The 21,833-nt window shown below is 37.4% G+C and overlaps 1 protein-coding gene across 1 annotated transcript in view; it reads left to right on the plus strand.

Moving 5' to 3' along the window:
- srbd1 (S1 RNA binding domain 1) overlaps positions 1-21,833 on the plus strand; it is a 48,621-nt gene continuing 26,788 nt past the window's right edge. The window contains exons 1-14 of the mRNA XM_023963391.2: positions 1-146; positions 487-557; positions 1,473-1,863; positions 2,139-2,384; positions 5,306-5,472; positions 5,792-5,909; positions 7,348-7,486; positions 7,912-8,008; positions 8,140-8,320; positions 13,543-13,646; positions 14,001-14,108; positions 14,263-14,420; positions 15,445-15,535; positions 15,686-15,793. Of these exons, the coding sequence (XP_023819159.1) occupies positions 487-557; positions 1,473-1,863; positions 2,139-2,384; positions 5,306-5,472; positions 5,792-5,909; positions 7,348-7,486; positions 7,912-8,008; positions 8,140-8,320; positions 13,543-13,646; positions 14,001-14,108; positions 14,263-14,420; positions 15,445-15,535; positions 15,686-15,793 (1,979 nt within the window). The 5' untranslated portion in view covers positions 1-146. The remainder of the gene's footprint in view (positions 147-486; positions 558-1,472; positions 1,864-2,138; positions 2,385-5,305; positions 5,473-5,791; positions 5,910-7,347; positions 7,487-7,911; positions 8,009-8,139; positions 8,321-13,542; positions 13,647-14,000; positions 14,109-14,262; positions 14,421-15,444; positions 15,536-15,685; positions 15,794-21,833) is intronic.

Consider the following 21,833-nt stretch of genomic DNA (forward strand, 5'->3'; position numbering starts at 1 on the left):
GAAGAAATTAAAATCCTCCCGGCCACTAGATGGCAGCGTGATTGGTTGTCACCATCACTGGTGTACGTCACTATTGCAGGAAATGGTGATACCTAGGCACTGAAGGAATAATCACTAACATTTTAAGCATTTTCAGCGGCATAAAGGTAAATATATCCGCATATGCAGTTTTACTACGCTGACAGGTAGCAGCATGCATGACAATACTTCATTTGACTTCTAGCGTCTCAGCGTCACGGTGAAAGCGCGAAATTTAAAACGCAAGCTTAGCTAACCTTTGTTCGATGAAGAAAGCTGACCAACTTTACATTAACTCGTATGAGCATATGTTTAATTTAGTATTAACTATTAAAATGTAACTTTCGAGAAGAAACACTGCATTTAATTTAATATGTTTAACTCGGTTCAGGACAAGATAGAAGCAGTCGTATTAGTGATGTTTTAACTGACATGTGTGTCGTCATAACAGGTTTTTTTTCTCATCAGATGATGCGAAGACCCAGAACCACCGCCAAATGTGTCAGTTACAATGAATACGAAAATACTGACACCGACATGTGAGTAATTTTCATCACTTTTATCACTGCTTATCTGACAAAGGGTCCAGAGCGAGGAGGACAGATTGGAGTATTCTGCTTTGTTCATTTAGTTATATAATTTAAAAAAAGTATTCTCAGATTGTTTCGACTCCCGGCCTTAATAACTATTCTGATATAAACGCTTAATGTGAATCATGCAAGTATCTCAATCATTTCTCACCAAATGTTCTACACTGAATAAGCATTATAAAAAAGTTCTTCAAAATAAAAAAAGTGAATTTCAGACTTGATCTTTGTTGTAGTAGGACAGTAAGGTCATATTCGTTAGTAAGTTTGGTGTCAATAGCTTCAGTATCTTTAGGGCTATTGAACATTTTTGACCAGATATGATCCATATTAGAAAAAAAACAACCAATCTTAATAATAAACAAAGTAGATTTTTGACATCATCTTTAATGTAGTAGGAGAATAGGGTCATGATTAATCAGTACAGAAACAGTTTGGTGACAGTAGCTTCAGTATCTTCAGAGCTATTGAGCACCTTTATTATGATTCATATCTCTATTAAAATGTGAAAAAAATTTATACAATAAAGTAAAGATGGACTTTCACACAAAATACTTATTTTATTATGAATATACTGACAAGTCTCCATTACCAGCTCATATAAATGTAGACATTTATTCATTTTTTAGAGATTATGGATTTTTACAGAATGGTCTTATTAAAAGACAAAAAATAAAAATCTTTTTTCTTTTGAAATGCATTTGTAGTTCACTCTCTGTGTTAATTCAAAATGATTGAGATACTTGCTGTCACATTTGAATTTCTATGAGGCCAGAAGTCTGAAACTGTGAATATCTGCCTAACTTTTCCGATATTGATATTTTCCTGTATTTTTTTGAGAGAATAACTATCTTCACTCTGCATCAGGTCTCTTTCTCAGACAGTGAGTGATGGTGAGGACGATGAGGAGTGGAAGCCAACAGATCCACAATCCAGTGTTTCCCCCAATGCTGCCAAAATGTCTGCAACAAGGGAAAAGAAAGCTGCTGTCACAAGGACTGCTAAACCAAAAGAACAAAAACGACCTAAAGTCACCAAAGTGTCTAGAGATGCTAAGCCTCGGGCCCCATGCAAGCCTGCTGCAGGACAAAAAACGACTTCTAAAAGAGCAAAGGATGCTGCTGAAGCTGGAATGCCTGGTATAAAAAGGAAGAAGACCCATGCTGGTTTTGAGAAGGACCAGTGTGAGGCACAGACAGACTTCCAAGAAGAAAAAATGACAGATGAAAGTGACATTACTATCAAACCAAAGGAAGAGGTAACTCTGGTTTTTCTCTCCATACACAGACGATTCCTTAACTAACAAGTAACAAATGAAATTGCTGAATGGGCACAAAAAAATTAGTCTGATGAGGATTTGTTCCTTTATTATCCTTTTATAATTTAAGAGAGTTCGAGATAATCTAAGGAAATGTGAGGAAATACACTATATATAAAATTTAACAATCCCCTAACCTGTGTAATTTGAAGATAAACACATTTTCTTCGATCTATGTTCTCTTCTTCTTCTATTTTGCTTTCTCGTTTATGTAGAGGTTATCATTCATTGTTTCACAAGTCCCTGGCACAAGCAACTGGGGAGACGAAGGATCATCTCAAATTCATCCTCCAGTGAAGAAGGAAAACCTGAAAGAGGAAGATTTCACTTTTGATGAGCCCTGTTTAAAGAAACAGAAGACTAGTGGGGCTTGTCAAGGCCAACCCACTGCTAGACCCCTTTTGGAAGGACAGCCTTGCTCTCTAAAAAACGAACTCAACATGAACTGGAACGTGACAGAGGTATGATTCATAAAACATTATGATGCATACTAAAAGGTCAAACAGATATTTTAATGAAATTACCAGTTTTATAGTAATCAGATAGGATTACTAAAAAATTTCAGAGTCCTTAATAATTTACTCATTTTTGTTGTATTGCTCTGTGCAATGTGTAAAGTTTCTTTTCTAATAGGCCTATAAGAGTTACGGTATCTAAATAAGTGAAAGTTAGATTATAAAACCCCAAATTATTGCTATTCTTTTAGGCAGAACCTACCAGCTTAAATTGGAAAAAAATATTACAAACCAAACCTTTACTCATACCATTTTTTTTCTCAATGTTTTAATCACTGAATAACGTTGTGGCAAAATAGTGATGTTTGGCAGTCATTAATTCCCACTTGAAGGGTGTGGTCTGTTCATTATAGATACACTTTAACTGTGAGAATCAGAATGTGAAAATAACAAATCCAGGAAATCCTAAAATATTGTATGAAAGTTCTGAAAATAAGCTTCTGGTCAAAAACTAAATTCACATTGTAGCTGCTATTATGGTCAATTCTTCCATGCAGAATGTTTCAAGTGCTGTGATCTGGAGACTGGCGAGGCCACTCCAGAACTTTGAAATGCTTTTTATGCAGTCACTCTTTTCAGAATCAGAATCCTTTTATTGTCATTGTACATGATGATACAATGAAATTGCAGCAGCCTTGGAGTGATGAAGATAAATAAAATAAAATAGAAATACTGTACTCACATCTCTAACAAGAAATGTACAAAATGTGCAGAAACAATTAACTATTAAATATATATGGACAAAGTTGCTAGGAGCGCACCATATAAATATTGTGTGTTATTGCACAGAGACCTGGTTATTGCACAGAATTCAAGATATTGCATTCATGTGTAGTCAGTGATTTAGCTTTTGTAAAAAGTCAGAGTGGGGTGTAGTGGGTTGAAGTGTGTGTATTCCGTATGGTGATTGCCTGTGGAAAAAAGCTGTTCCTTAGTCTGTTTGTCCTGGTTCTGATGGACCTGTACCTTCTGCCAGAGGACAGCAGGTCAAACACAGAGAAAGCAGGATGGGTGGAGTCAGTGGTGATGTTAGTCACTCTGTTAAGGCAGCCTAACTGGTAGATATCCTTCAGTGAGGGGAGGGGGCACCCGATGATCCCCTGTGCCGTCTTTACCATTCTCTGGAGGCTCTGCCGTTCTGCTTCAGTGCAGTGGGAGAACCACACTGTGATGCAGTAGGACAGGATGCTCTCGAGGTTGAGCGGTAGAAGGTTACAAGCTGCTCCTGGCTCACATTGTTCTTCCTGAGCCTTCTCAGGAAGTACAGGCGCTGCTGTGCCTTCCTGATGACAGCCATGGTGTTGTTAGACCATGTGAGGTCAGCTGAGATGGTGGGAGGGTGAAGCTGTGGACCCTCTCCACACAGTTCTCGTTGATGTACAGTGGGAGTGGGTCTGCTCTCTCAATGCTCTCACTGATGGTAGGAGGATGATGCCCCAAATCTCACCAGAAATGGCCCCGTTCATCTTTTCCTTATCATGGATCAGTCCAGTCTGTTTGCAGAAAAGCAGCCTCAAAGCATGATGTTTTCACCTCTATGCTTCACAGTGGGCATGCTGTTTTTAGGATGAAACTTCCCCTTTAAACATGGTGAGTGGTGTCTATGCCAAAGAGTTCCATCTTGGTCTCACATGACCTTCTCCCAGTCTTCCTCTGGATCTTTGAAATGGTTTCTGGCAAACCTTAGATAAGCCTTGACATGCTCGGACTTAAGCATGGAGACCTTTAGAGCACTGTAGCATTTGGATCCATAAGTAGTGCATAAATGGATTGTTCTGGGAGAATAGTTCTGGGCTGTTTACCATTCTCTAGATCCTTTTTACGCCACCAGGTCAGATCTTACATGGAGTTTCAAGTGGAGGGAGATTGTGGTCGATTTAGTATGTCTTCCATTTTGTAATAAGTGCTTCAACAGTTGATCTTCTCACTAAGCTGCTTACTTATTGCAGATTGGTTGATTCCAGTGTTGTTCAGGTCTACAATCTTGTTCCTGATGTCCTTTGACAGGTTTTGGTCTTGGTGGAGATGTTGGGGTCTGACATTTTAAGGTGTCTTTTATACAGATAACCAGTTCAAGCAGGTGATATTAATACAGGTCACAAGTGGAGAAGACAAGAACTTTTTAAAGAAGAAAATTGTCTGTGAGGGAGCGAATTCCTGCTTGTTTGTAGGAGCTTATTTTTGCACCAATAAATTAATAAATTCCTTTAAAATCATCATCTGCCTCACATTTGAAGTGTACCAATGATGAACATTACAGATCCTTCTCATCTTTTTAGGTGAGACAACCAGCAGAATCAATGACTGCCAAATCATTTTCTGCCCCACTATACATCAAAATCTTTCACTTACCGGTAAATCTGTTCAAGTATTAGGCTTAGTGAATGTGGACACAGGAAGCACTTATCCTCTAGGCCAACTGGAGCAAGTTGTAGATGTTTTTCTGCAAGTGCAAACCTCTGCTGTGCATTAGCCTAGTAGCAAAACAGATGTTTCAGTCCTGAATGAAAAGTTCGGAGCAGCAGAGCTCAACAAACAGAAGATCAAAAACTCTATTTTGGCAGCAGCATTTTTTTGCCTGTAAAGAGATTTTATTTTTTTAAGGAACACAAGCTTTCCATATCTTTGATGTCTTATATGAAAAATACAAGTTGTGTATTCACTGTGAAATATGTAATATATATATATATATATATATATATATATATATATAAAAAAACAAGTAAGATGCCAATTTCTTTAAGTATTTTTCAAATTTTGTTTACAGAAGCTAAAATCCTGGCGTACGCTTCAGTGCCATATTGCCTGCTTTCTTTTGTGTGGATGTTTGTTGTTTCCATTCATTTGGTTCTTTGTGTTTCTCCTAGCTGCTCTCTGCACTGACATGTGTAGAGAAATGGGTGTGTGCGAACATCATTCTTCTGCTTCGTGAAGAAAACACCGTGCCGTTCATGGTGCGCTATCGCAAAGAGATGATTAACCACTTGGATGCAGACGCCGTCCGAGACGTCCAAATTGTATATGAGGAGTTATGGTGAGACTACAAGGAATATATAAAAGAAATAGAAATGTAACAGCTTTAACTTTACACCCATACATTGGATTGAGACAGTTAATTGCATCAGCAAACTAACAGAAATAAATATCTGCATTTCTGAAAATGTTCATGGATTGTAGATTTTTTATGATCCACAAGATGGTGCTAGTGCACAGATGGTGAGTATTTTACTCACTTTTGTGAAACAACTTTTTGGGTGATTACTTGGTAGGTTTTTTCCCGACTCTGTAGGATTTTTTAGCTTCTCTTTTCTTCCCCACCTTTTGTGATCTGTTTGTGTTTTTTTTTGCTTTAGTTCTCTGGCCAAGAAGACCAATTCTGTGATACAAACTCTAAAGAAAGATGGGGTTTTGACCCCTGAGTTGGAGAAAACAATGAGGAGCTGCCGGTCCACTGATGAACTGGATCATGTGGTCAGAACTTTTCTTTTTAAACAATAAAAAAAAATGCATATATATATATATATATATATATATATATATATATATATATATATATATATATATATATATATATATATATATATATATATATATATATATATATATATATATATATATAAAATAATTTTTTTTATTTTATGTGTGAAACTTTTAATTATTAATTTACTTTTGTGACATCTGAAGTAGGTTGGTATCACAGTGTGTACCGTAGGTAAAAAAAACACCAATAATTTAAGTTATGTGGTAACCGGTTAAAATGCTTTGCACAAATCTAATGATTAATTTTATTAAGACATTTTTGGTTCTGTTTTCTGCACTACCCTAATCTCCTTATTATTAACAGAAAATCCAGATATTAGCCAGCAGGTGATCCCTAAAAGTCCTTTGCTTTCATCTTCCTCTGCTCCACCACTGTTTTGCTTTCACAGACAGTTTTGAGTCTTCTGATTCCTCTAAAAGACTTATATCATCCATTTGCCATCTAGATCTACTACTAAAGACTTTTATTAAGGCTACTGTCTTATCCTTTGCTCCTAACTACTTATGTGTAATTCACTCCTTTCACTTACTACTACTACTAATTGCCCCTCCATTTCTCAAAGCAGCTGATGTGCATCCCATACCTTAGAACAGTGCAGATTCCAGCTGCCCTGATAATCTCAGTCCCATCTCAAATCTTCTATTCTCTAAGATTCTTGAACAAAAACAAAAAAAACTGTTGTTTCTCAGCATCATGCTCCTCTCCTATCCCATGTTTATGAGGAATTCCAGTCTGGTTTTCAGACTCATTTTTCCATTGAAATTGTCTTTTTGAAAAAGGACCACATATATCAATCTATCAATTTACATCCATCTTGATCTGAGTTTTATTTTTTTGGACAAACTACTATATGTGTGATGCTGAAATCATTCACTGACTGGTTCACATAAAGTATGGTCACTTCTCAACACAACTCCACAAACTCATACTCCTTCATTTGGCTTAAAAGAATATTCATTACCTGACCTCTATGTACCATAATGATATCTTTTATATTTCTGTCCCTGCCCGATTACTCAGATATCCTTCTCCGTCCATCTCACTGGTCCCTCACAACAAAGGGGAGAGCATTCAGATTCTCTGATCCCTTACTTTGAAAATTCACTTCCCTCTAAAATTTGCAATATCAGTTTACTTTCACTTTGACAAAAACTCAAAACTTAGCTGTTCAGGCTTTTCTATATAATGCACTTTTATAATGGATTACTTTTTCTGTGTCTGAATTTTTTAACTGATGTCTTTTTTAATGTTATTTCTTTTTTGCAATTTTACCTGTTTTAAGTTGGTGTCTGAAAGACCCCCCCCCCCCACATAAATAGTATTGAAAAAAATAATTTAATTGTTTTTAACATCGTGTACTCCTTGCAGTATTCTCCATATAAGAAAGGCAGCAAGCTGACTAAAGCTCGTAGAGCAAAGGCCCTCGGCCTGGAAGCAGCTGCCTCTGCATTGATCAACGCACCACAAACTCTGGATTTAAGCACATGGGTACAACCTGCTACTCAAGGTAGGGAGCAAACTGCTGCACTTGCAAAGCCTGGAATTAAATTAAATATTATCTAGAATGACTACATGATCAAAGAATAGAACATTTTTGTCAGCCTTATAAAGAAAATATACTTTTTTTACCCTTAAGATGACTAAACTTTATTTTTTGAATAATTATTTGAATTTTAAGGTTCATAAATAATATAGATTTTTCTCATTGTTGAATTTATGGACCTAATACTCTTTAATGAGTAATAATAACTAATAATACACTCACAACTAAAATCAGTTTAAAGTGTAATATGTGAAAAGTTTGCACAAACATTTATGAACATATATAGGTACAGAACCTAATTTTTAAAAGTATTTTTTGAAATGAGATAATACTTCATTAGATTACAGTACATTAGATAACATTAGATTACGTTTGTTTCTGTGCGGCAGGTCTGTCGTCTCTGAAGGAAGTGACAACAGGTGTGGAGCATATCCTGGCTGACATGATAGCCAAAGACCCTGAAACCCTCACCTATGTTAAGGCTTTGTAAGATTGCTTTTTCTATCCTCCTCTGATAGGCATTATTTAGCTATGCTTTTTGTTGTTGTTTTATATTTTTATGCATGCTTGCTTTTTGGTTTAATCTGTAAATTAATTTCTTGCTTCTCACCTTACAGATGTGAGAAGAGTTTTGTGACCATCCAGTCATCTGTGTCAAAGACGGCCCTGAAGGAGAAAGAACAAGACAAATCGGGCAGCAAAAAAGCCGGAGCTGAGCACGGCAAACCTAAAGACATAGAAAAATTTCATCTCTACTTTGAATTCACCTGTAATATCCAGCGCATCCAGCCTCACCAGGTAACATCTTCGATCCAAAATTAACCTTTTGCGGGATTTGCAAATGTTTGGAAGTGTAATATTGACCTAAATAATAGGTTTGAATAATTTGTGCTTCTTTTCTATATTTTTTTTTGGTGACATGTTTTGCACAATTGAGGGTTGATAGGTTACTAAACTACCGGTATATGTTTAGCCTTGTGCAAACAACATACTAGGCACTGTTGTTTGTGAAAACACACCCTGCACATTAAGATAAACACTTAGTTATCCATTTTTTTTATTGGACATATTACAATCAGTGGCTATCCTTATTAAATAAATACTTGGATTACTCTTTTGGCTAGAGTGCTTCAGATGAGGATTTGTAATCTTTTATTCATCTTTTATACACACTTAAATAAAAACACAGATGAAAGGTTGAAACATTATATTTGGTTCAATATTAGATAGTCGGTTTATGTAACTAAAAACAAACAGATGACTAACAGAAAGGCAACCCTTTTCCTTGTAGTTGGTTTACTTAAATGTTGCTGATCATACAACTGTCCTCCTTTTATTACCACTAGAAATACACCCTTAGCAGTCTTTTCAATGAAGAAACAAATATTATTATAAGCTTAGGTAAATATATTATAGTAACGATACTTGAAAAAAAGCAAAAGAAACTGTTATGTCTCGCTGCACATTAAGACATCTCCTTAAACTCTCTCTGTTTGTCACTTTTACTGGCTTCATGCGGGCCGACTCTTGAATGCTGCCCATGTCAGTCGCTGTTAGCCTTGTCTGCGCCTTCGTATTTACCCCTCCTGTGCCTTGCTCTGCCTCCTCTGCTCCCCCTCTGTCCCTGTAGTGACTGGTGGGTTACTCAGAGTTGGTCTCAGGCCTCATGTGTCACCACAGCTTCCATCACCCGCTGCCTCTGCCACACCACACTCCCTGGCAACCTGCTCTGCCCTACAGTCATTTAATCACAGACACACACATGCATGCACACTTGCTGACACACAAGCACACCCTGCAAGTCCCCTCGTTCTCTCCTCTTAACATATGTGACATGTCCCCTGCCGACATGCCATTGGATTAGGAGGCTTTGATTGACAGGTGCCCTCCTGTAGTGACAGCTACTGCTGCTGGGCCCAGGGGCAAACAAAAGGAAGAGGAGAGGGAGTGGGGGCAGTCCTGGAAGGAGAGCATGAGGAGCACTGAGGTGCGCCCGTCACTTATCTCTCTTGCTTCGTTCTAATCTGCCTCGATCCCTCTTTTTCTGACTAAACCTCATCCCTCCAATCTATTCCTCACCTCCAGTTCTCCCCTCTCCTCTTCAGTGTGTTCTTCAAGGCATTTAATATGATGACTCGCCTTTGTCACGGAGTGTTAATCCACAGGCTGCTGTGACCCTGCAAGCTGTCAGATTCCGGCTAAAACAAACCTTTTCTAACCATGAGGCTGGCAGGAGGAGAGATGCAGGTGGAGATGTGTTTTGACAGGAGGCATGTGTGCCACCACACACTTGCCTGTATGCTCTAGCATATATATGAAGCCTCAGTGCTGGAGTTTGTGAACAGATTAGTACTGGGACGTGCACTATCTTTTATCGCAGGTAGGTATTGAAATTAAATGAGCCTCTTTGATGTAATGCACACATTTAAATGGATTTATTGGAAATAAAACACAAAAGAACGCCCCCCTCCATTCTTTTAATGTTTTGTAAGTGAATGATTGTGGAGTCCATCAAAGGAAAGGAAACAAGAAGATCACAATGCAATTAGTAAAACATTTTTTCTCTACAATATTTATCCATTTATAAACAAATCTGTTTTTTTCTTATATTTACTTGGAAAAAAGATTGGAAGGCAAAACATTTGACAAAACAATCAGTTTCCCTATTGTCCTTAAAACTAACAACTTGGCATACATTTCTTTGAAGTAACCTCTAGAAGAGCAGGTAAGCAGGTACACAGGTCAGTCTATTTTTAATATTAGGTAACACCTTTTTAAATCAATTTAAAGTTTGTTTAATATAAACTTCAACAAGTCTGGAAGCACAACTCTTAGAATTCACTTTCTTCCCAACAGATTTGACTCCTTTTACAAAGGGTCCACACTCATCTTATAGCTATGAGCTATAAATACCGTAAGCATTTTGAAATGCTAGGATACATTTATTGAAGTGGACTACTTTTTTAATGTGAACAGCTTTGTTATCTAATGGAAGTTTAACACTCCATACTAGGGTTTGCCTGCAGAGGCGCTTCAATAAATGGAACTGTTTCATCAATGAAACAGTTCTGTTTGATGGACGAGTGAACGAAAGCAAGTTAATCGGAACTGTCACTTGTTAAACCTATTTTATGTTTTCCTGCTTGTGTGAATGCTTCTTTAAATAACTTTTAACTTTAAATAACTTTTGACTGCTTTTGTCTGATGCTGGCACAATTTTGGTTTGTTTTTTAAGCATTTATTTAAAAAAAAAACATATTTTAACAAAAATAAAAGATTCAAAGATTTAAAAATGGTTCTAACTTGAAGTTGACCTAAAACCATGAAATAAAATACACATCCCATCATTGTCTACATCACCATCTGCAAAGGGATTTAAGTATAAGCTGCCCAGAAGTAAATGGGAGAAAAAACACTCACTGGTCACTTAATTAGGCACACCTGTACAACTGCTCGTTAACGCAAATTTCTAACTAGCCAATCACATGGCAGCAACTCAATGCATTGAGGCATGTAGACATGGTCAAAGCGATCTGCTGCAGTTCAAACTGAGCATCAGAATGAGGCAGAAAGGGGATTGAAATGACTTTGAACGTGGCATGGTTGTTGGTGCCAGACAGACTGGTCTGAGCAATTCAGAAAGTGTTGATCTACTGGGATTTTCACCCACAACCATCTTTAGGGTTTACAGAGATTGGTCCAAAAAAGAGAAAATATCCAGTGAGCGTCAGTTCTGTGGGCAGAAATGCTTTGTTGATGTCAGAGGAGAATGGCCAGACTGGCTGATAGAAAGGCAACAGTAACTCAAGTAACCACTGGTTACAACCAAAGTTTGCAGAAGAGCATCTCTGAACGCACATCGCGTCCAACCTTGAGGTAGATTGGCTAGAGCAGCAGAAGACCACACCGAGCGCTACTCCTGCAAGCTAAGAACAGGAAACTGAGGCTAAAGTTCACAAAAGGCTCACCAAAAACGGACAATAAAGGATTGGTAAAACGTCGCCTGGTCTGATGCGTCTCCATTTCTGCTGCCACAGTTGGATGGTAGGGTCAGAATTTGGCGTGAGCAACATGAAAGCCTGGTTCCGTCCTTCTCGTTTGTTGTAGATGCATCCTCTTTACATTTTGGCAAAAGGCCAACTCAGCACTGTCATTTTTCTTAATGCTCATGCAGGATACTCAATTAATTGGCTTATCTTTCTGGTGACCTTTTTGGTTGCATGCATGTTTTCTAAAAACAGAGCTTTCCTTAAACTCTATTTTTACTCCAAGCTCCAGCTTTCCTCAGAAGTATGTGAGTCTTCTTGCAAAAAAGCTTAAACCACATCCACCATCCATCCTTGCAATTTTGTGTATCAGCGAGACAAATGGAAGTTTGATGTGATGTGTGGGCTGGCATGCATGCATCTGTTTGTATATCTTTGGTAATTTGGATAGATAGATGTCTTTGTGACAGTTTGCCTCTTAAGTAAGGGTGAGAAAGAGGAGGAGACAGATAGTGGAAAGTCCTTGGCTGACTGCCCTCCCTTTGGGGCTGATGAAAGGATCAAGGGGCATCGAAGAAAGACAGTCTGTCTGGTCCTGTCAGTTCATTATGATTGGGTTACCTGTCACTGCTGGAGTGTTTAACACACTAACACACTTGTTCTGTCTCCAATCATATAGATACTAAAATATTTTGAGACGTGAGGTTAATCTCATTAGGAACTATCACTGGCTACAGAAGGCGAATGAGTATAACCAAAGATTGTACTTGTTTGCAAACTGTAACATTAAGAGTTCAGCTGGTTCAAAGTATTTAATGGATACAAATCCTCAAAAGAACCCCTAAAAGTGTTTAACCCTGAATGACATTATGGACTCATTGCACATTTTTTTCTCTTCTAAAGGATAAAAATGGTTTAAATGTATTTATTCCATGTCCTGTTGTTTATAAATGAAAATGTTAATTTTACAACAAGAAACACTTTTTATTAGACATATTTGACATATTTTATATATATTCTTAACCTCCAAGAAGTCAAGACGATGTGCTATCTTCTGTTTTAAAAATATTCTACACATATGTAACAATAAAATACCTACTTTAATTTTACTCATGGGCTTATGTAAATGTTCAAATAAGTCAATAAGAAGTGCATTGCTGGCTTTCCTTGACAGCATGTTAAACATCATTGTTTTGATGAAGATTGTTTCAGAAATCTCATCACAGTCAGGGAGGGCGCCTTAAGTCAGAATATGCCAAAAGAGGAGAAATCTAGCTTTCGTCATTATTCAAGCTAACTCCCTGCATTAATTCTGGCCTCTGCCACGCCATTAGCTGTGCTTCGAATGTTTCCTTTTTGTGTGTGTTGCATATGGGCACGCCGCATTCAAGGGTGATGCTGAGTCGTAGTGGTTGTGGCACCATGTGTGGGTGTGGGCGGGGGAAGGCCTTGCGGTCTCAGTGCTGATGGTGGCATAGTGGTGGCATTTGTCAGCTCGCTTCTTCCGCTTGGTCTCCAGATTGACGTCTTGCTTCTTGGCCCTGTTCTATGGCAGGCTAAAGGTTCCCCACTGAAAAGGTCAGACACTTACTACTGTTTGCTTAACAGCATGTAACAGTTCCTCTAAGGGGAGAACCGGCACACAACACAAGAAGCCTGGCCACAGGATAGACTTAGGGTTGTCCCTTTTTATGCACGTGTTTTCCTTGAAGATTCACTCTTTATGGCTGCGAGAGGAGAATATTTTTTAACATTGGGGATTTGTGAGGATATTGTGTAATATGACCTTTAACCTCATGCTGTTTCAGCAGACCAACATGCTTAAGGACCATGCTTTTTAATGCAAACATGTAATATAAATATCAAAGTTGCATCACTGCTCAATAATTTAGAACCGTACATTTGTGCTGAAATGTTTCAAACCTATTTATCTTTCAAGTCTCTAAAGTTTTGAGGTGTTATGATAACAGTTGCGTCACTGTCTGCTTCAGCAGGTGAAATGTGTGCATTTCATTCATGCATATTTGTGTACAGACGCTGGCCATTAACCGAGGGGAGAGTCTGAAGATTTTGACAGTGAAAGTTAATATTCCTGACAGAGTGAAGAGTGACTTCACCTGGTGGTGTGTCAACAACAGGTCAGAAGCACAATATTGCATTTTCAGACACTGGAATGATGGTCTTGCACTTCCATGATGTGTCACAATAAAGTTGTCAGCTACCGGCAGGTGCCCTGACACTTAAAGCACAGATGTGTTTTTTTTAATGCAGTCAATGAGATAAAGTTTTAGCCTGATAAATATTTAAATTTAGGGGAAAAGTACGTAGAAGTTACATTTTACTAATAAAACGTGATTCTCAGCTTTGTTTCATTTACGTTTTACTTAAAGTTCATATTTTTTGTAATTGGAAGTGCAGCATCACACCTAATGATTTAAAGGAGTTTTTTTTATCCATTGCATTTAAGAATTTTTTTCTTTGTTAAAATATAGATGGAGGCCAAAGTCTATGGCAAAAGAAGAACAGAAAGCAATCATAATGAATGCTGTGGACGACTCCTATAAGCGTCTTATCCTGCCTTTTCTCACAAGGAGCTACAGGTATTTTTTTTTTTTTTGTTTATGGTAAAGTTTATAAATGATTTGACATGAAGGGTGTGGCAATGAACAATGACAGCATATACAAAGATAGTGTCTTTTTATGCGTTTTCTGCTCCCCCTTCTGTTTGTGGTCCTTATACCTTCCTCCCATTAGGACAAAGTTAACAAGTGCAGCAGAGAAAGAGTCGATTGCAATGTTTGTGCGAAACCTCCGCCAGCGCCTCTTGGTATGTCCTGTCAGAGGCTGTGTCATTATGGGAGTGGACCCTGGCTTCAGACATGGCTGCAAGCTGGCAATCCTCTCCCCAACTAGTAAGGGGCCCTCCAAAACACATTCACTGTAGTCAGTATCACCCATGACTGTAATTATGTTTACACCAAGGATAGTTCTAACGTTTAGAAAACACTATCCTCTTCACAAATGCAATTACAATCAATTTATACTTTTGCATTTTTATAATAAAGAGTACAGTGAAGATTTTATTAGGGCAGTGAACAAAAATGAACGTAACTGCAAAAGCTTTTAAATTCTCACATTGTATTGTGAGTGTTCATTTGTATTTTGGGCTTATGACTTTTAAGAATATACATTTTTTTACTGTGTTTGCATGTCTGTGTGTGTTTGGTTTACTAAAAAAGACTTGCTTGTGAAGCCAAAAACAACCTTATTTCTCAAGAGAAGCTTTCAGAAGCTGCAATGATGAAAAATGTTGAATTTTCAAGCACGGAGTCAGTGCACATCATTTCCTCATAACATGATTCTTAAGGGCAGGTAAAGGGATTCCAACTGCTCATTTTTTACTACATAAGTTTTGTGGCAATTATTATTTTAGTAGAAGGCATAAAAAATAATATTACGCTTAAGAACTAATATTAGAAACAGTATTTTTACAACTTTGCAGATTCTATTTGTCCATGTCACCCTTTTGCTGTATTCATTACCTAATGGAAAACTAATATCTGAAATAAAAAAAGACATTGATGGCAAGGCAAAGTTGCCACATGGCTTATTCTCGACTGGGTTATGTGTGTCCTTCTCTGCTTTGCTGACTTTTTTGTGGGTGTAGGAATGTCACACCCTCTTGGAAACTTATATGGCTCAGATGATCACCACAGAAAAATTCCCCTGTATCAGGTGTCAGACCCAGCATTACATTGAAACAGGTCTTGCCTGTCAGTTAACAATTTCATGTCGAGCTTGGAAGAAGCTTTTGAAGTGCTTTTGACAGTGTAAATGCCTGGCATTAGATTTTGCAACCTCTTTAGTGCATCATTTTTACCATCTTGAGTTCTAATCAGATTTGTATTTTCTTTCTCTGATCTAAAACTCTGTCAGGTCAGATTATCCACACAGATGTCCTGTATCTGCACAATGCAGGACAACAAAGAGAAGCGGAGAAATTGCGCCACCTCATGACCAAATATAGGTATTGGTGCTAAATTATTATTATTTTTTTTATTTAAACTTGATTATAATAAACACAAGAATTGTTAATATGGACTTAATAGACATTAGAAAGACTTTAAAAATTTAAGATTGCTGTCCTTATTCCTCTTATTTGTCTTTCTCTTTCTAGCTGTACTAAGGTTGTCATCGGCAACGGGACTGCTTGTCGTGAAACGGAGACCTTTTTCGCAGACCTTATCGCAAGACGTTTTTTTCACCCTTTGGATGTGTCATACTGGTAAAGTCTTTATCTTGCTACTTAAAAACCTCTCAAACATAAGATTTCTTTTTAGACTTTAGTATCTAGAAAAAAAGGAGAAAAAAATTAAACATGTATGTCAGAGTAAAAAAAAAAAAAGGTAGATGAGCCTAAATGAGACAAATTGGAATGAGTCTTCGAGTGAATGTCTGCTGAAGCCATCTGGACTTCATTTCACTTTAGTCCAATTAAAGAGACGTTTTAGGGTCCACGTTGTGTCTGTAACCCGACCCAGTCCAATTTTCAGAATGCAGCAGCAAAGAACTTTGGTCCAAGCATAATAACCACCGGCCTCTCTTTGCACCATCTTCTTTACTCTGTGCTGAGTTCCAGGTGGGTTTGTTGAATCGAGGTTAGCAGTAGGACCGCAGCCTAAAATGATTCTGAGCTGTGAGTCTTTAAGTTCACACACAGACGTGCACTTCAGAGGTCACACCTTGGGTGTAAAGGCTTATGATTTTTCTCTAAAGTTACATTTTCCTTTTCAAGAGCACAAACGGTAAAAGTGGGGCCCTTATTAAGTTAATGTCCACTTGCTTATTTTTTTTTTCAGTGGTCCACGTCCACAGATACTTTTTTCTTTACAACCGTTGTGGGCTCATCCAGAGAGCAGCTGTTTCACATCTTGAAATAATGTCTCTGTTGTTTTTACTTCTTCTGTAGCTGTTGGCATCCACACTTTTCACAAACCATAAGAATGTTGGACCTATGCATTTGATGTGGTCCAAACTGAATGTCCTCCAGCACCCAACTTCACGGTTCAGCATGTGACACAAATGTAAACAATAAAAAAGGAACTTTTGCAAGTTTATGAACTTTTAAAAGTTAAAAAGATTTTATTCGGACTCTGGCTGCTAAAGTATAGTTCTTAGTAGGAATAAATGGCATGTAAATATGCTCACTGTGGACTTCAGCTTGTAGGGCCTCATAAATATAAGAAATATCAAAACCCTCTCATATTTTTATGTCTATCTCTTCATCTTTTATTATTATTTTATTTTACTTAACTCCTTTCTTTACTTTTTAAACATTTTTTATTTTAAGAAGAAGCGTAGTTGGTAATCTTAAAATAAAATAATAATTCCTATTAAACCAATTCATGCTGTAATATTATTATTAATTTGAATATTATTAAAAACTGTTCTATAATGTGACAAACATATAAAAAAAATTGTATATAATAAATGTATTTTAATCGGGATGAAGGCATGTCATTTTAAATACAGCTTAAAAAATATTTTAAACATTTATTTAAACTGGTGTTTTATTGAAAACACTGCAAATGGTGTAGAGACTTGTTTGGTTAAATTCAACGATGTACGGTATTTAAAAATGACTACCGTACTTTTCCATCTAAGGAAATGTAAAATCTGTTTTTTCCAGCTCACAGCAGCTTCATTGAGCTTTAAAAGGTTTATTGCCTTGGTGGCCTTTTTGTAAGATTTTGGCTTTTTAAGTGCCCACTCTGCAGGACAATGATGATTTAAAAGCAGACACGGGGGAATGATCTGAAGGATTGACAGCAGCTGAAAACCGAGAGTTTACTTCACTGGTTACTGACCCAGAGCTGACCCTGACTTACCACTGAAAAAACTTCCTTACCATTGCAAGAATGGTTGGAAAAATGGAATGAAGGACATCATGAAAAACAGAAAGACAGCACACTTCTTTATTTTAACATATTTATATCTGCATTCAAGTGACTTTTTGACCCTTTTTTTCTGAATGTTGTTGAATTTTTCGGGCTCTAGATGAACTGAAATGTGGCTTAAAATTTTTAGATTACCATGTGTTAAAGAATCAGACTTAGAATGTGAATGTCCATGAAAGCCATCTGGAATTCAGGCTATACTGAGAAGCACTGCAGGAAGATGGCCTGATTTAAGAATCCTGTTTTTGATCAAAACACCGGTTTCCTTGATCACTTAATAGTCCGTGTTTTTTTATTTATCTATTTAATGACATTTATTTTGCTACTTGTTAGGGGAGAAAATCATGCACACCTGTCGCAAATTGCATAGATGAAAATATTTTCAAAGTGATTTAACCAAGTGATTTTTTTCTCAGTTCAGTTACTTTCTTATCCTTTAACCCGACATATGCTCGACTCCTGAAAGCAGCTGTCAGAGGTTTGAGGTATGACATGGCTGTGCTTTGTTTACATGTACAGGCGTTCAGGTTTGCATAGTTCATTAACACTTTTCTCCTCTCTATGTGCCTCCTCTGTCAGCATTGGCTGTTGGGTAGTTCATTAAAATTCCCAGCCTCATTTACACCGTCTGCTTCTTGTCTCCCTGCAAGCATTCATTGTGTCTCCTCCCCCACCCTTAGCCATGTGTCTGTCTTCCACTTTTCTGTCCTTTTGCCTGAGTGCTCAGTTGGAATGACAGCAAGAAATGGCAGCCTGCAGGACATCCTAACTTGCATGGTGTTTGTTTGTATGGATGTGTATGTGTGAAGTATGGGAACATGTTAAATCTTCTATGTCTTTTTTGTCTGAGTCTTATCAATCTGAATACAATTCATTTAAAGATTACCTATACTATCAACGCTTAACATATTTGAATATATTTGTAATAGTTCAAAAAACACGTTTGTTTTTAACTTCTGTAAGTAAGGTCAATAGGTAGCACTTACTAGTCATTGGTAAATTTGCAGCCACTTACAATTTAAATGTGATATTACTGTTGTCATTGTTACTTTTACATTTGGTTTTGATGCATTTCGATGCCTCATTCTGAATATGGTTAAACTCCCTCTGTGATCATCTTTTGATCTACTTAAAAGTGTTCCCAGTGGCCTTTCAAAATAAGAAAAATGTGTCCTTTTCTAGGACATAGTTTCTGCCGAGCGGCAGAGTTGATTAGAAATTCGCCTCTTGAGTTGAGGGTGGGACTGTTGGCTTTACAGTCACAGTCCCATTCACACACTGGAGCCACCCTTCCACCAGAGGCAAGGTGGGGTTCAGTGTCTTCCCCAAGGAGTGTTCGACACATGGTTGGGCAGGGTGGGAATCGAACCTGCATTTTTCCGATCAGAGGGCGACCGCCCTACCACTGCCCCCTAAACTAAGAATAATCCTCTGCTTACTTCCCATAATCCTTTTGTTTACACTCTCTCCCGCTGGCCAACAGCCCCTCAACATAACTACTGGTGCAACAAAAAATGACGAGTAATATTTGAGCTATCCAGCAGTACAGTTTTGAGACAGATCCCACCTCAGACGAGGGAAACAAGACGTCTACAAGTGGATACATCAGAATGGAGCAGAGCAGGAAGCTTCTTTAAATGGCATTTTTAGATCTGCTTCTTATTCACAATGATTTGAATAAACAAATGCTCTGAAATGCAATTGTAAACTTAATTTTCTTTACATATGTCTTCTATGATGAGAAAAAGGCCACAAGAACACTATGACCCACTGAAATAGGTCTTTAGGGCAATAGAGTTGAATCGTATCTCATTAGACTGGTTTTGAGTTTGCTAAATTTTGTCATTTTGGAGGGATGCAGTACAGTAGATCCAACTGGACTTAAAGTCCAAACAGGAAGTTGCGTTATGTCTTCATCAAGTAAATGCAGGCTATTGTTCTTGGATCCACTTGAAAACCAAAATTAACTTTGCATAGTAAAAAAGCCTTATTGAGTTCACCATTGTATTTAGTGTAAATAATACAAGCTGTTGACATTCACTTTATTATTATTTTTATTACTAATTTCAGTATGAGCTTACAGATTTTGTGACTGTTGACATTTTTGAATTCTAGGTGTCTAATAAACCTAACTGTTTAAATTACATAACATTTTTGGTGGAAATTTTATTAAAGGAATGGGAGATTTCAATAATCATCACTTCAAATACAACAATAAGCAAATGCAACATAATGTAACATTGCAGTATGGTTTTAGACACAGTGATGCCATTTCTTTTTTCTATTCTTTATCCTAAGTGAGGAGTAAATCACCTGATTTGACTATTCACCAATGATTAGATTTCCAGCAAAGGAAGCCAACATGATTAACTTGAACAATGGGCCGCCAACATCCTGCAGGACATTAGACAGCATGAGGTATTATTGAGCTGACAAGGTTTGTCTGTGACTGTAGTGTCGCTCGCTGGCTGCACCTTAGGTCATTTGCTGTACAGCTGTGCCACAATAATTTAGTGACTCCCTGCTGCAAAATGCATTGTAACTGTTTTTTTTTTTAAATAAATAACCACGTTTTTGACTAGAAAAGGTTTTATAAATCAAGTTTTGAATAAACTTATTTTAATATTTATGCACACTATGTCAAAGATTGTTTGGATAAAGCTCCATATGGCTACCTTCTGGCCTGTAGGTGTGTGTCTTCTTTTCTCATGGTTCCCTGACAGGATAGAGCTGTGTGACCTTGAATACCATTAAGCTTTAACACTGATGGGACACCCAGGCTTTGTCAAAGCTAATAGGAACTTTTGGAAATGGTCAGAGGAATGTTTGTCAGTATGTGTGTATTATAGGAAATACAGAAGCATGCCACAAACATTGATCTAATGCATAAACATGTGAATGCTGCAAGGTTCTGTAAAACTCCTTAAGCTCACACAAACACAGATCTTTATCCAAAATTCATTTCTGCATGACTTTTGTATTTTTTTTTAGCTTAACCCAGCTCTTGTTCTGACTTTGCTTTTTTTGTGTCTGATTGCATAAAGTTGAACGATTATGTAACTTTTAAAATGACGTTTTGATGGTACTGGAAATGAACAGTGATCCGCACACTTTTGTATTTTGGGCTGCAAGCATCACAGATGACATGTTGTCTGAAACTGTTGATGGAAATGATATCAGAGGACAGCATTATGTGGGGTAAGGTCGGGGAGGTCTATCGGCACTTATGATGATACACACGCTGTGACCACAGCTTTAGGCTAGTAGAAATGACATCCAGTTTTTAGACCACTTGTTCTGTCGTTCCTGGAGGTAATTCGATGACTGCCCCTCTTTTTTTTAAGCCCACTAGTGATTCTTAATGGTTTTAACTTGAATAAATTAAACAGGTAGACTTTAATATTTCAATAAATTAATAACTGCTTCTATTGACGCACCAACAGATACACACCAGTGCTTGACTGCTCTGCCCTCTAGCTTCCTCTAGTTGGGATGAGATCATTATTACTGGATAGCTGATGGAGCTGGAGGACAGTGGTGGAGACTGTATTTATGACTCGATGTGGTGCGGGTATATGTATCCCCTGTCATACCCTCTGTCCAGGCATTCTCCAAGGGCCAAGCTAAGAGAGTGATGAACATGCAGTGGCAGGACAAGCGATGACTGGGTGAGATCCAGGGATTTAGGCCTCTGTGAAGGTTAAAGGTTGAACATGAAGGGAGGCAGAATAATTTACAGACACAGAAAAGCCTCTTCTTTGCTGTTGGTTTATTAACTATATTGCTCAAAATAGTGATTTAGAACAGTAGAATGACTTTCAATAAAAAATGATATTACATTCCATTTTATACTAAACAAACTTTAAATCTTAACTTTAAGATGAAGAAAATGTGCTCCATAAAGTCTTTTCAGGACACGGGGAAGAACGGAGCTCTGACTGGACCAATGATCCAAGTCAAGGGCAGTCTGAGAAGCATAGACATTTTTTATGATAATGTGACATTAAAAAAAAACTTTAACTGGAGATTTCATTTTGTATTTGACTTTCTTTTTAACTAAAGTTCTGTGTATGACACTTATCTCATTCTGATTTACTTTTGCGAATTTTTCCATTTCGATTTGCTTTAACCTGACACTCTTTAATATATATGTACCACAGAAAAATTAAATCTTTCTCACACTTCTTAATATTATTGAAATTAATTTAAAAAGAAGACTGGTTTTTGATGAGGAAACTGCAAGATGTTTCGCTTTGCTTCTCCTCACTCTGTTATACCTAAAAATGTAGTTTTTTATTTTTAACCAATGAAGCTAACTAGTTATACTTTGTTATTATTCTTCTATGGCTGCTTTTTATTTTATTGTAT

Source organism: Oryzias latipes, chromosome 15, assembly GCF_053564925.1.
Source record: "Oryzias latipes strain Hd-rR chromosome 15, Olatipes_Hd-rR_3.1".
Classification (NCBI taxonomy): domain Eukaryota; kingdom Metazoa; phylum Chordata; class Actinopteri; order Beloniformes; family Adrianichthyidae; genus Oryzias; species Oryzias latipes.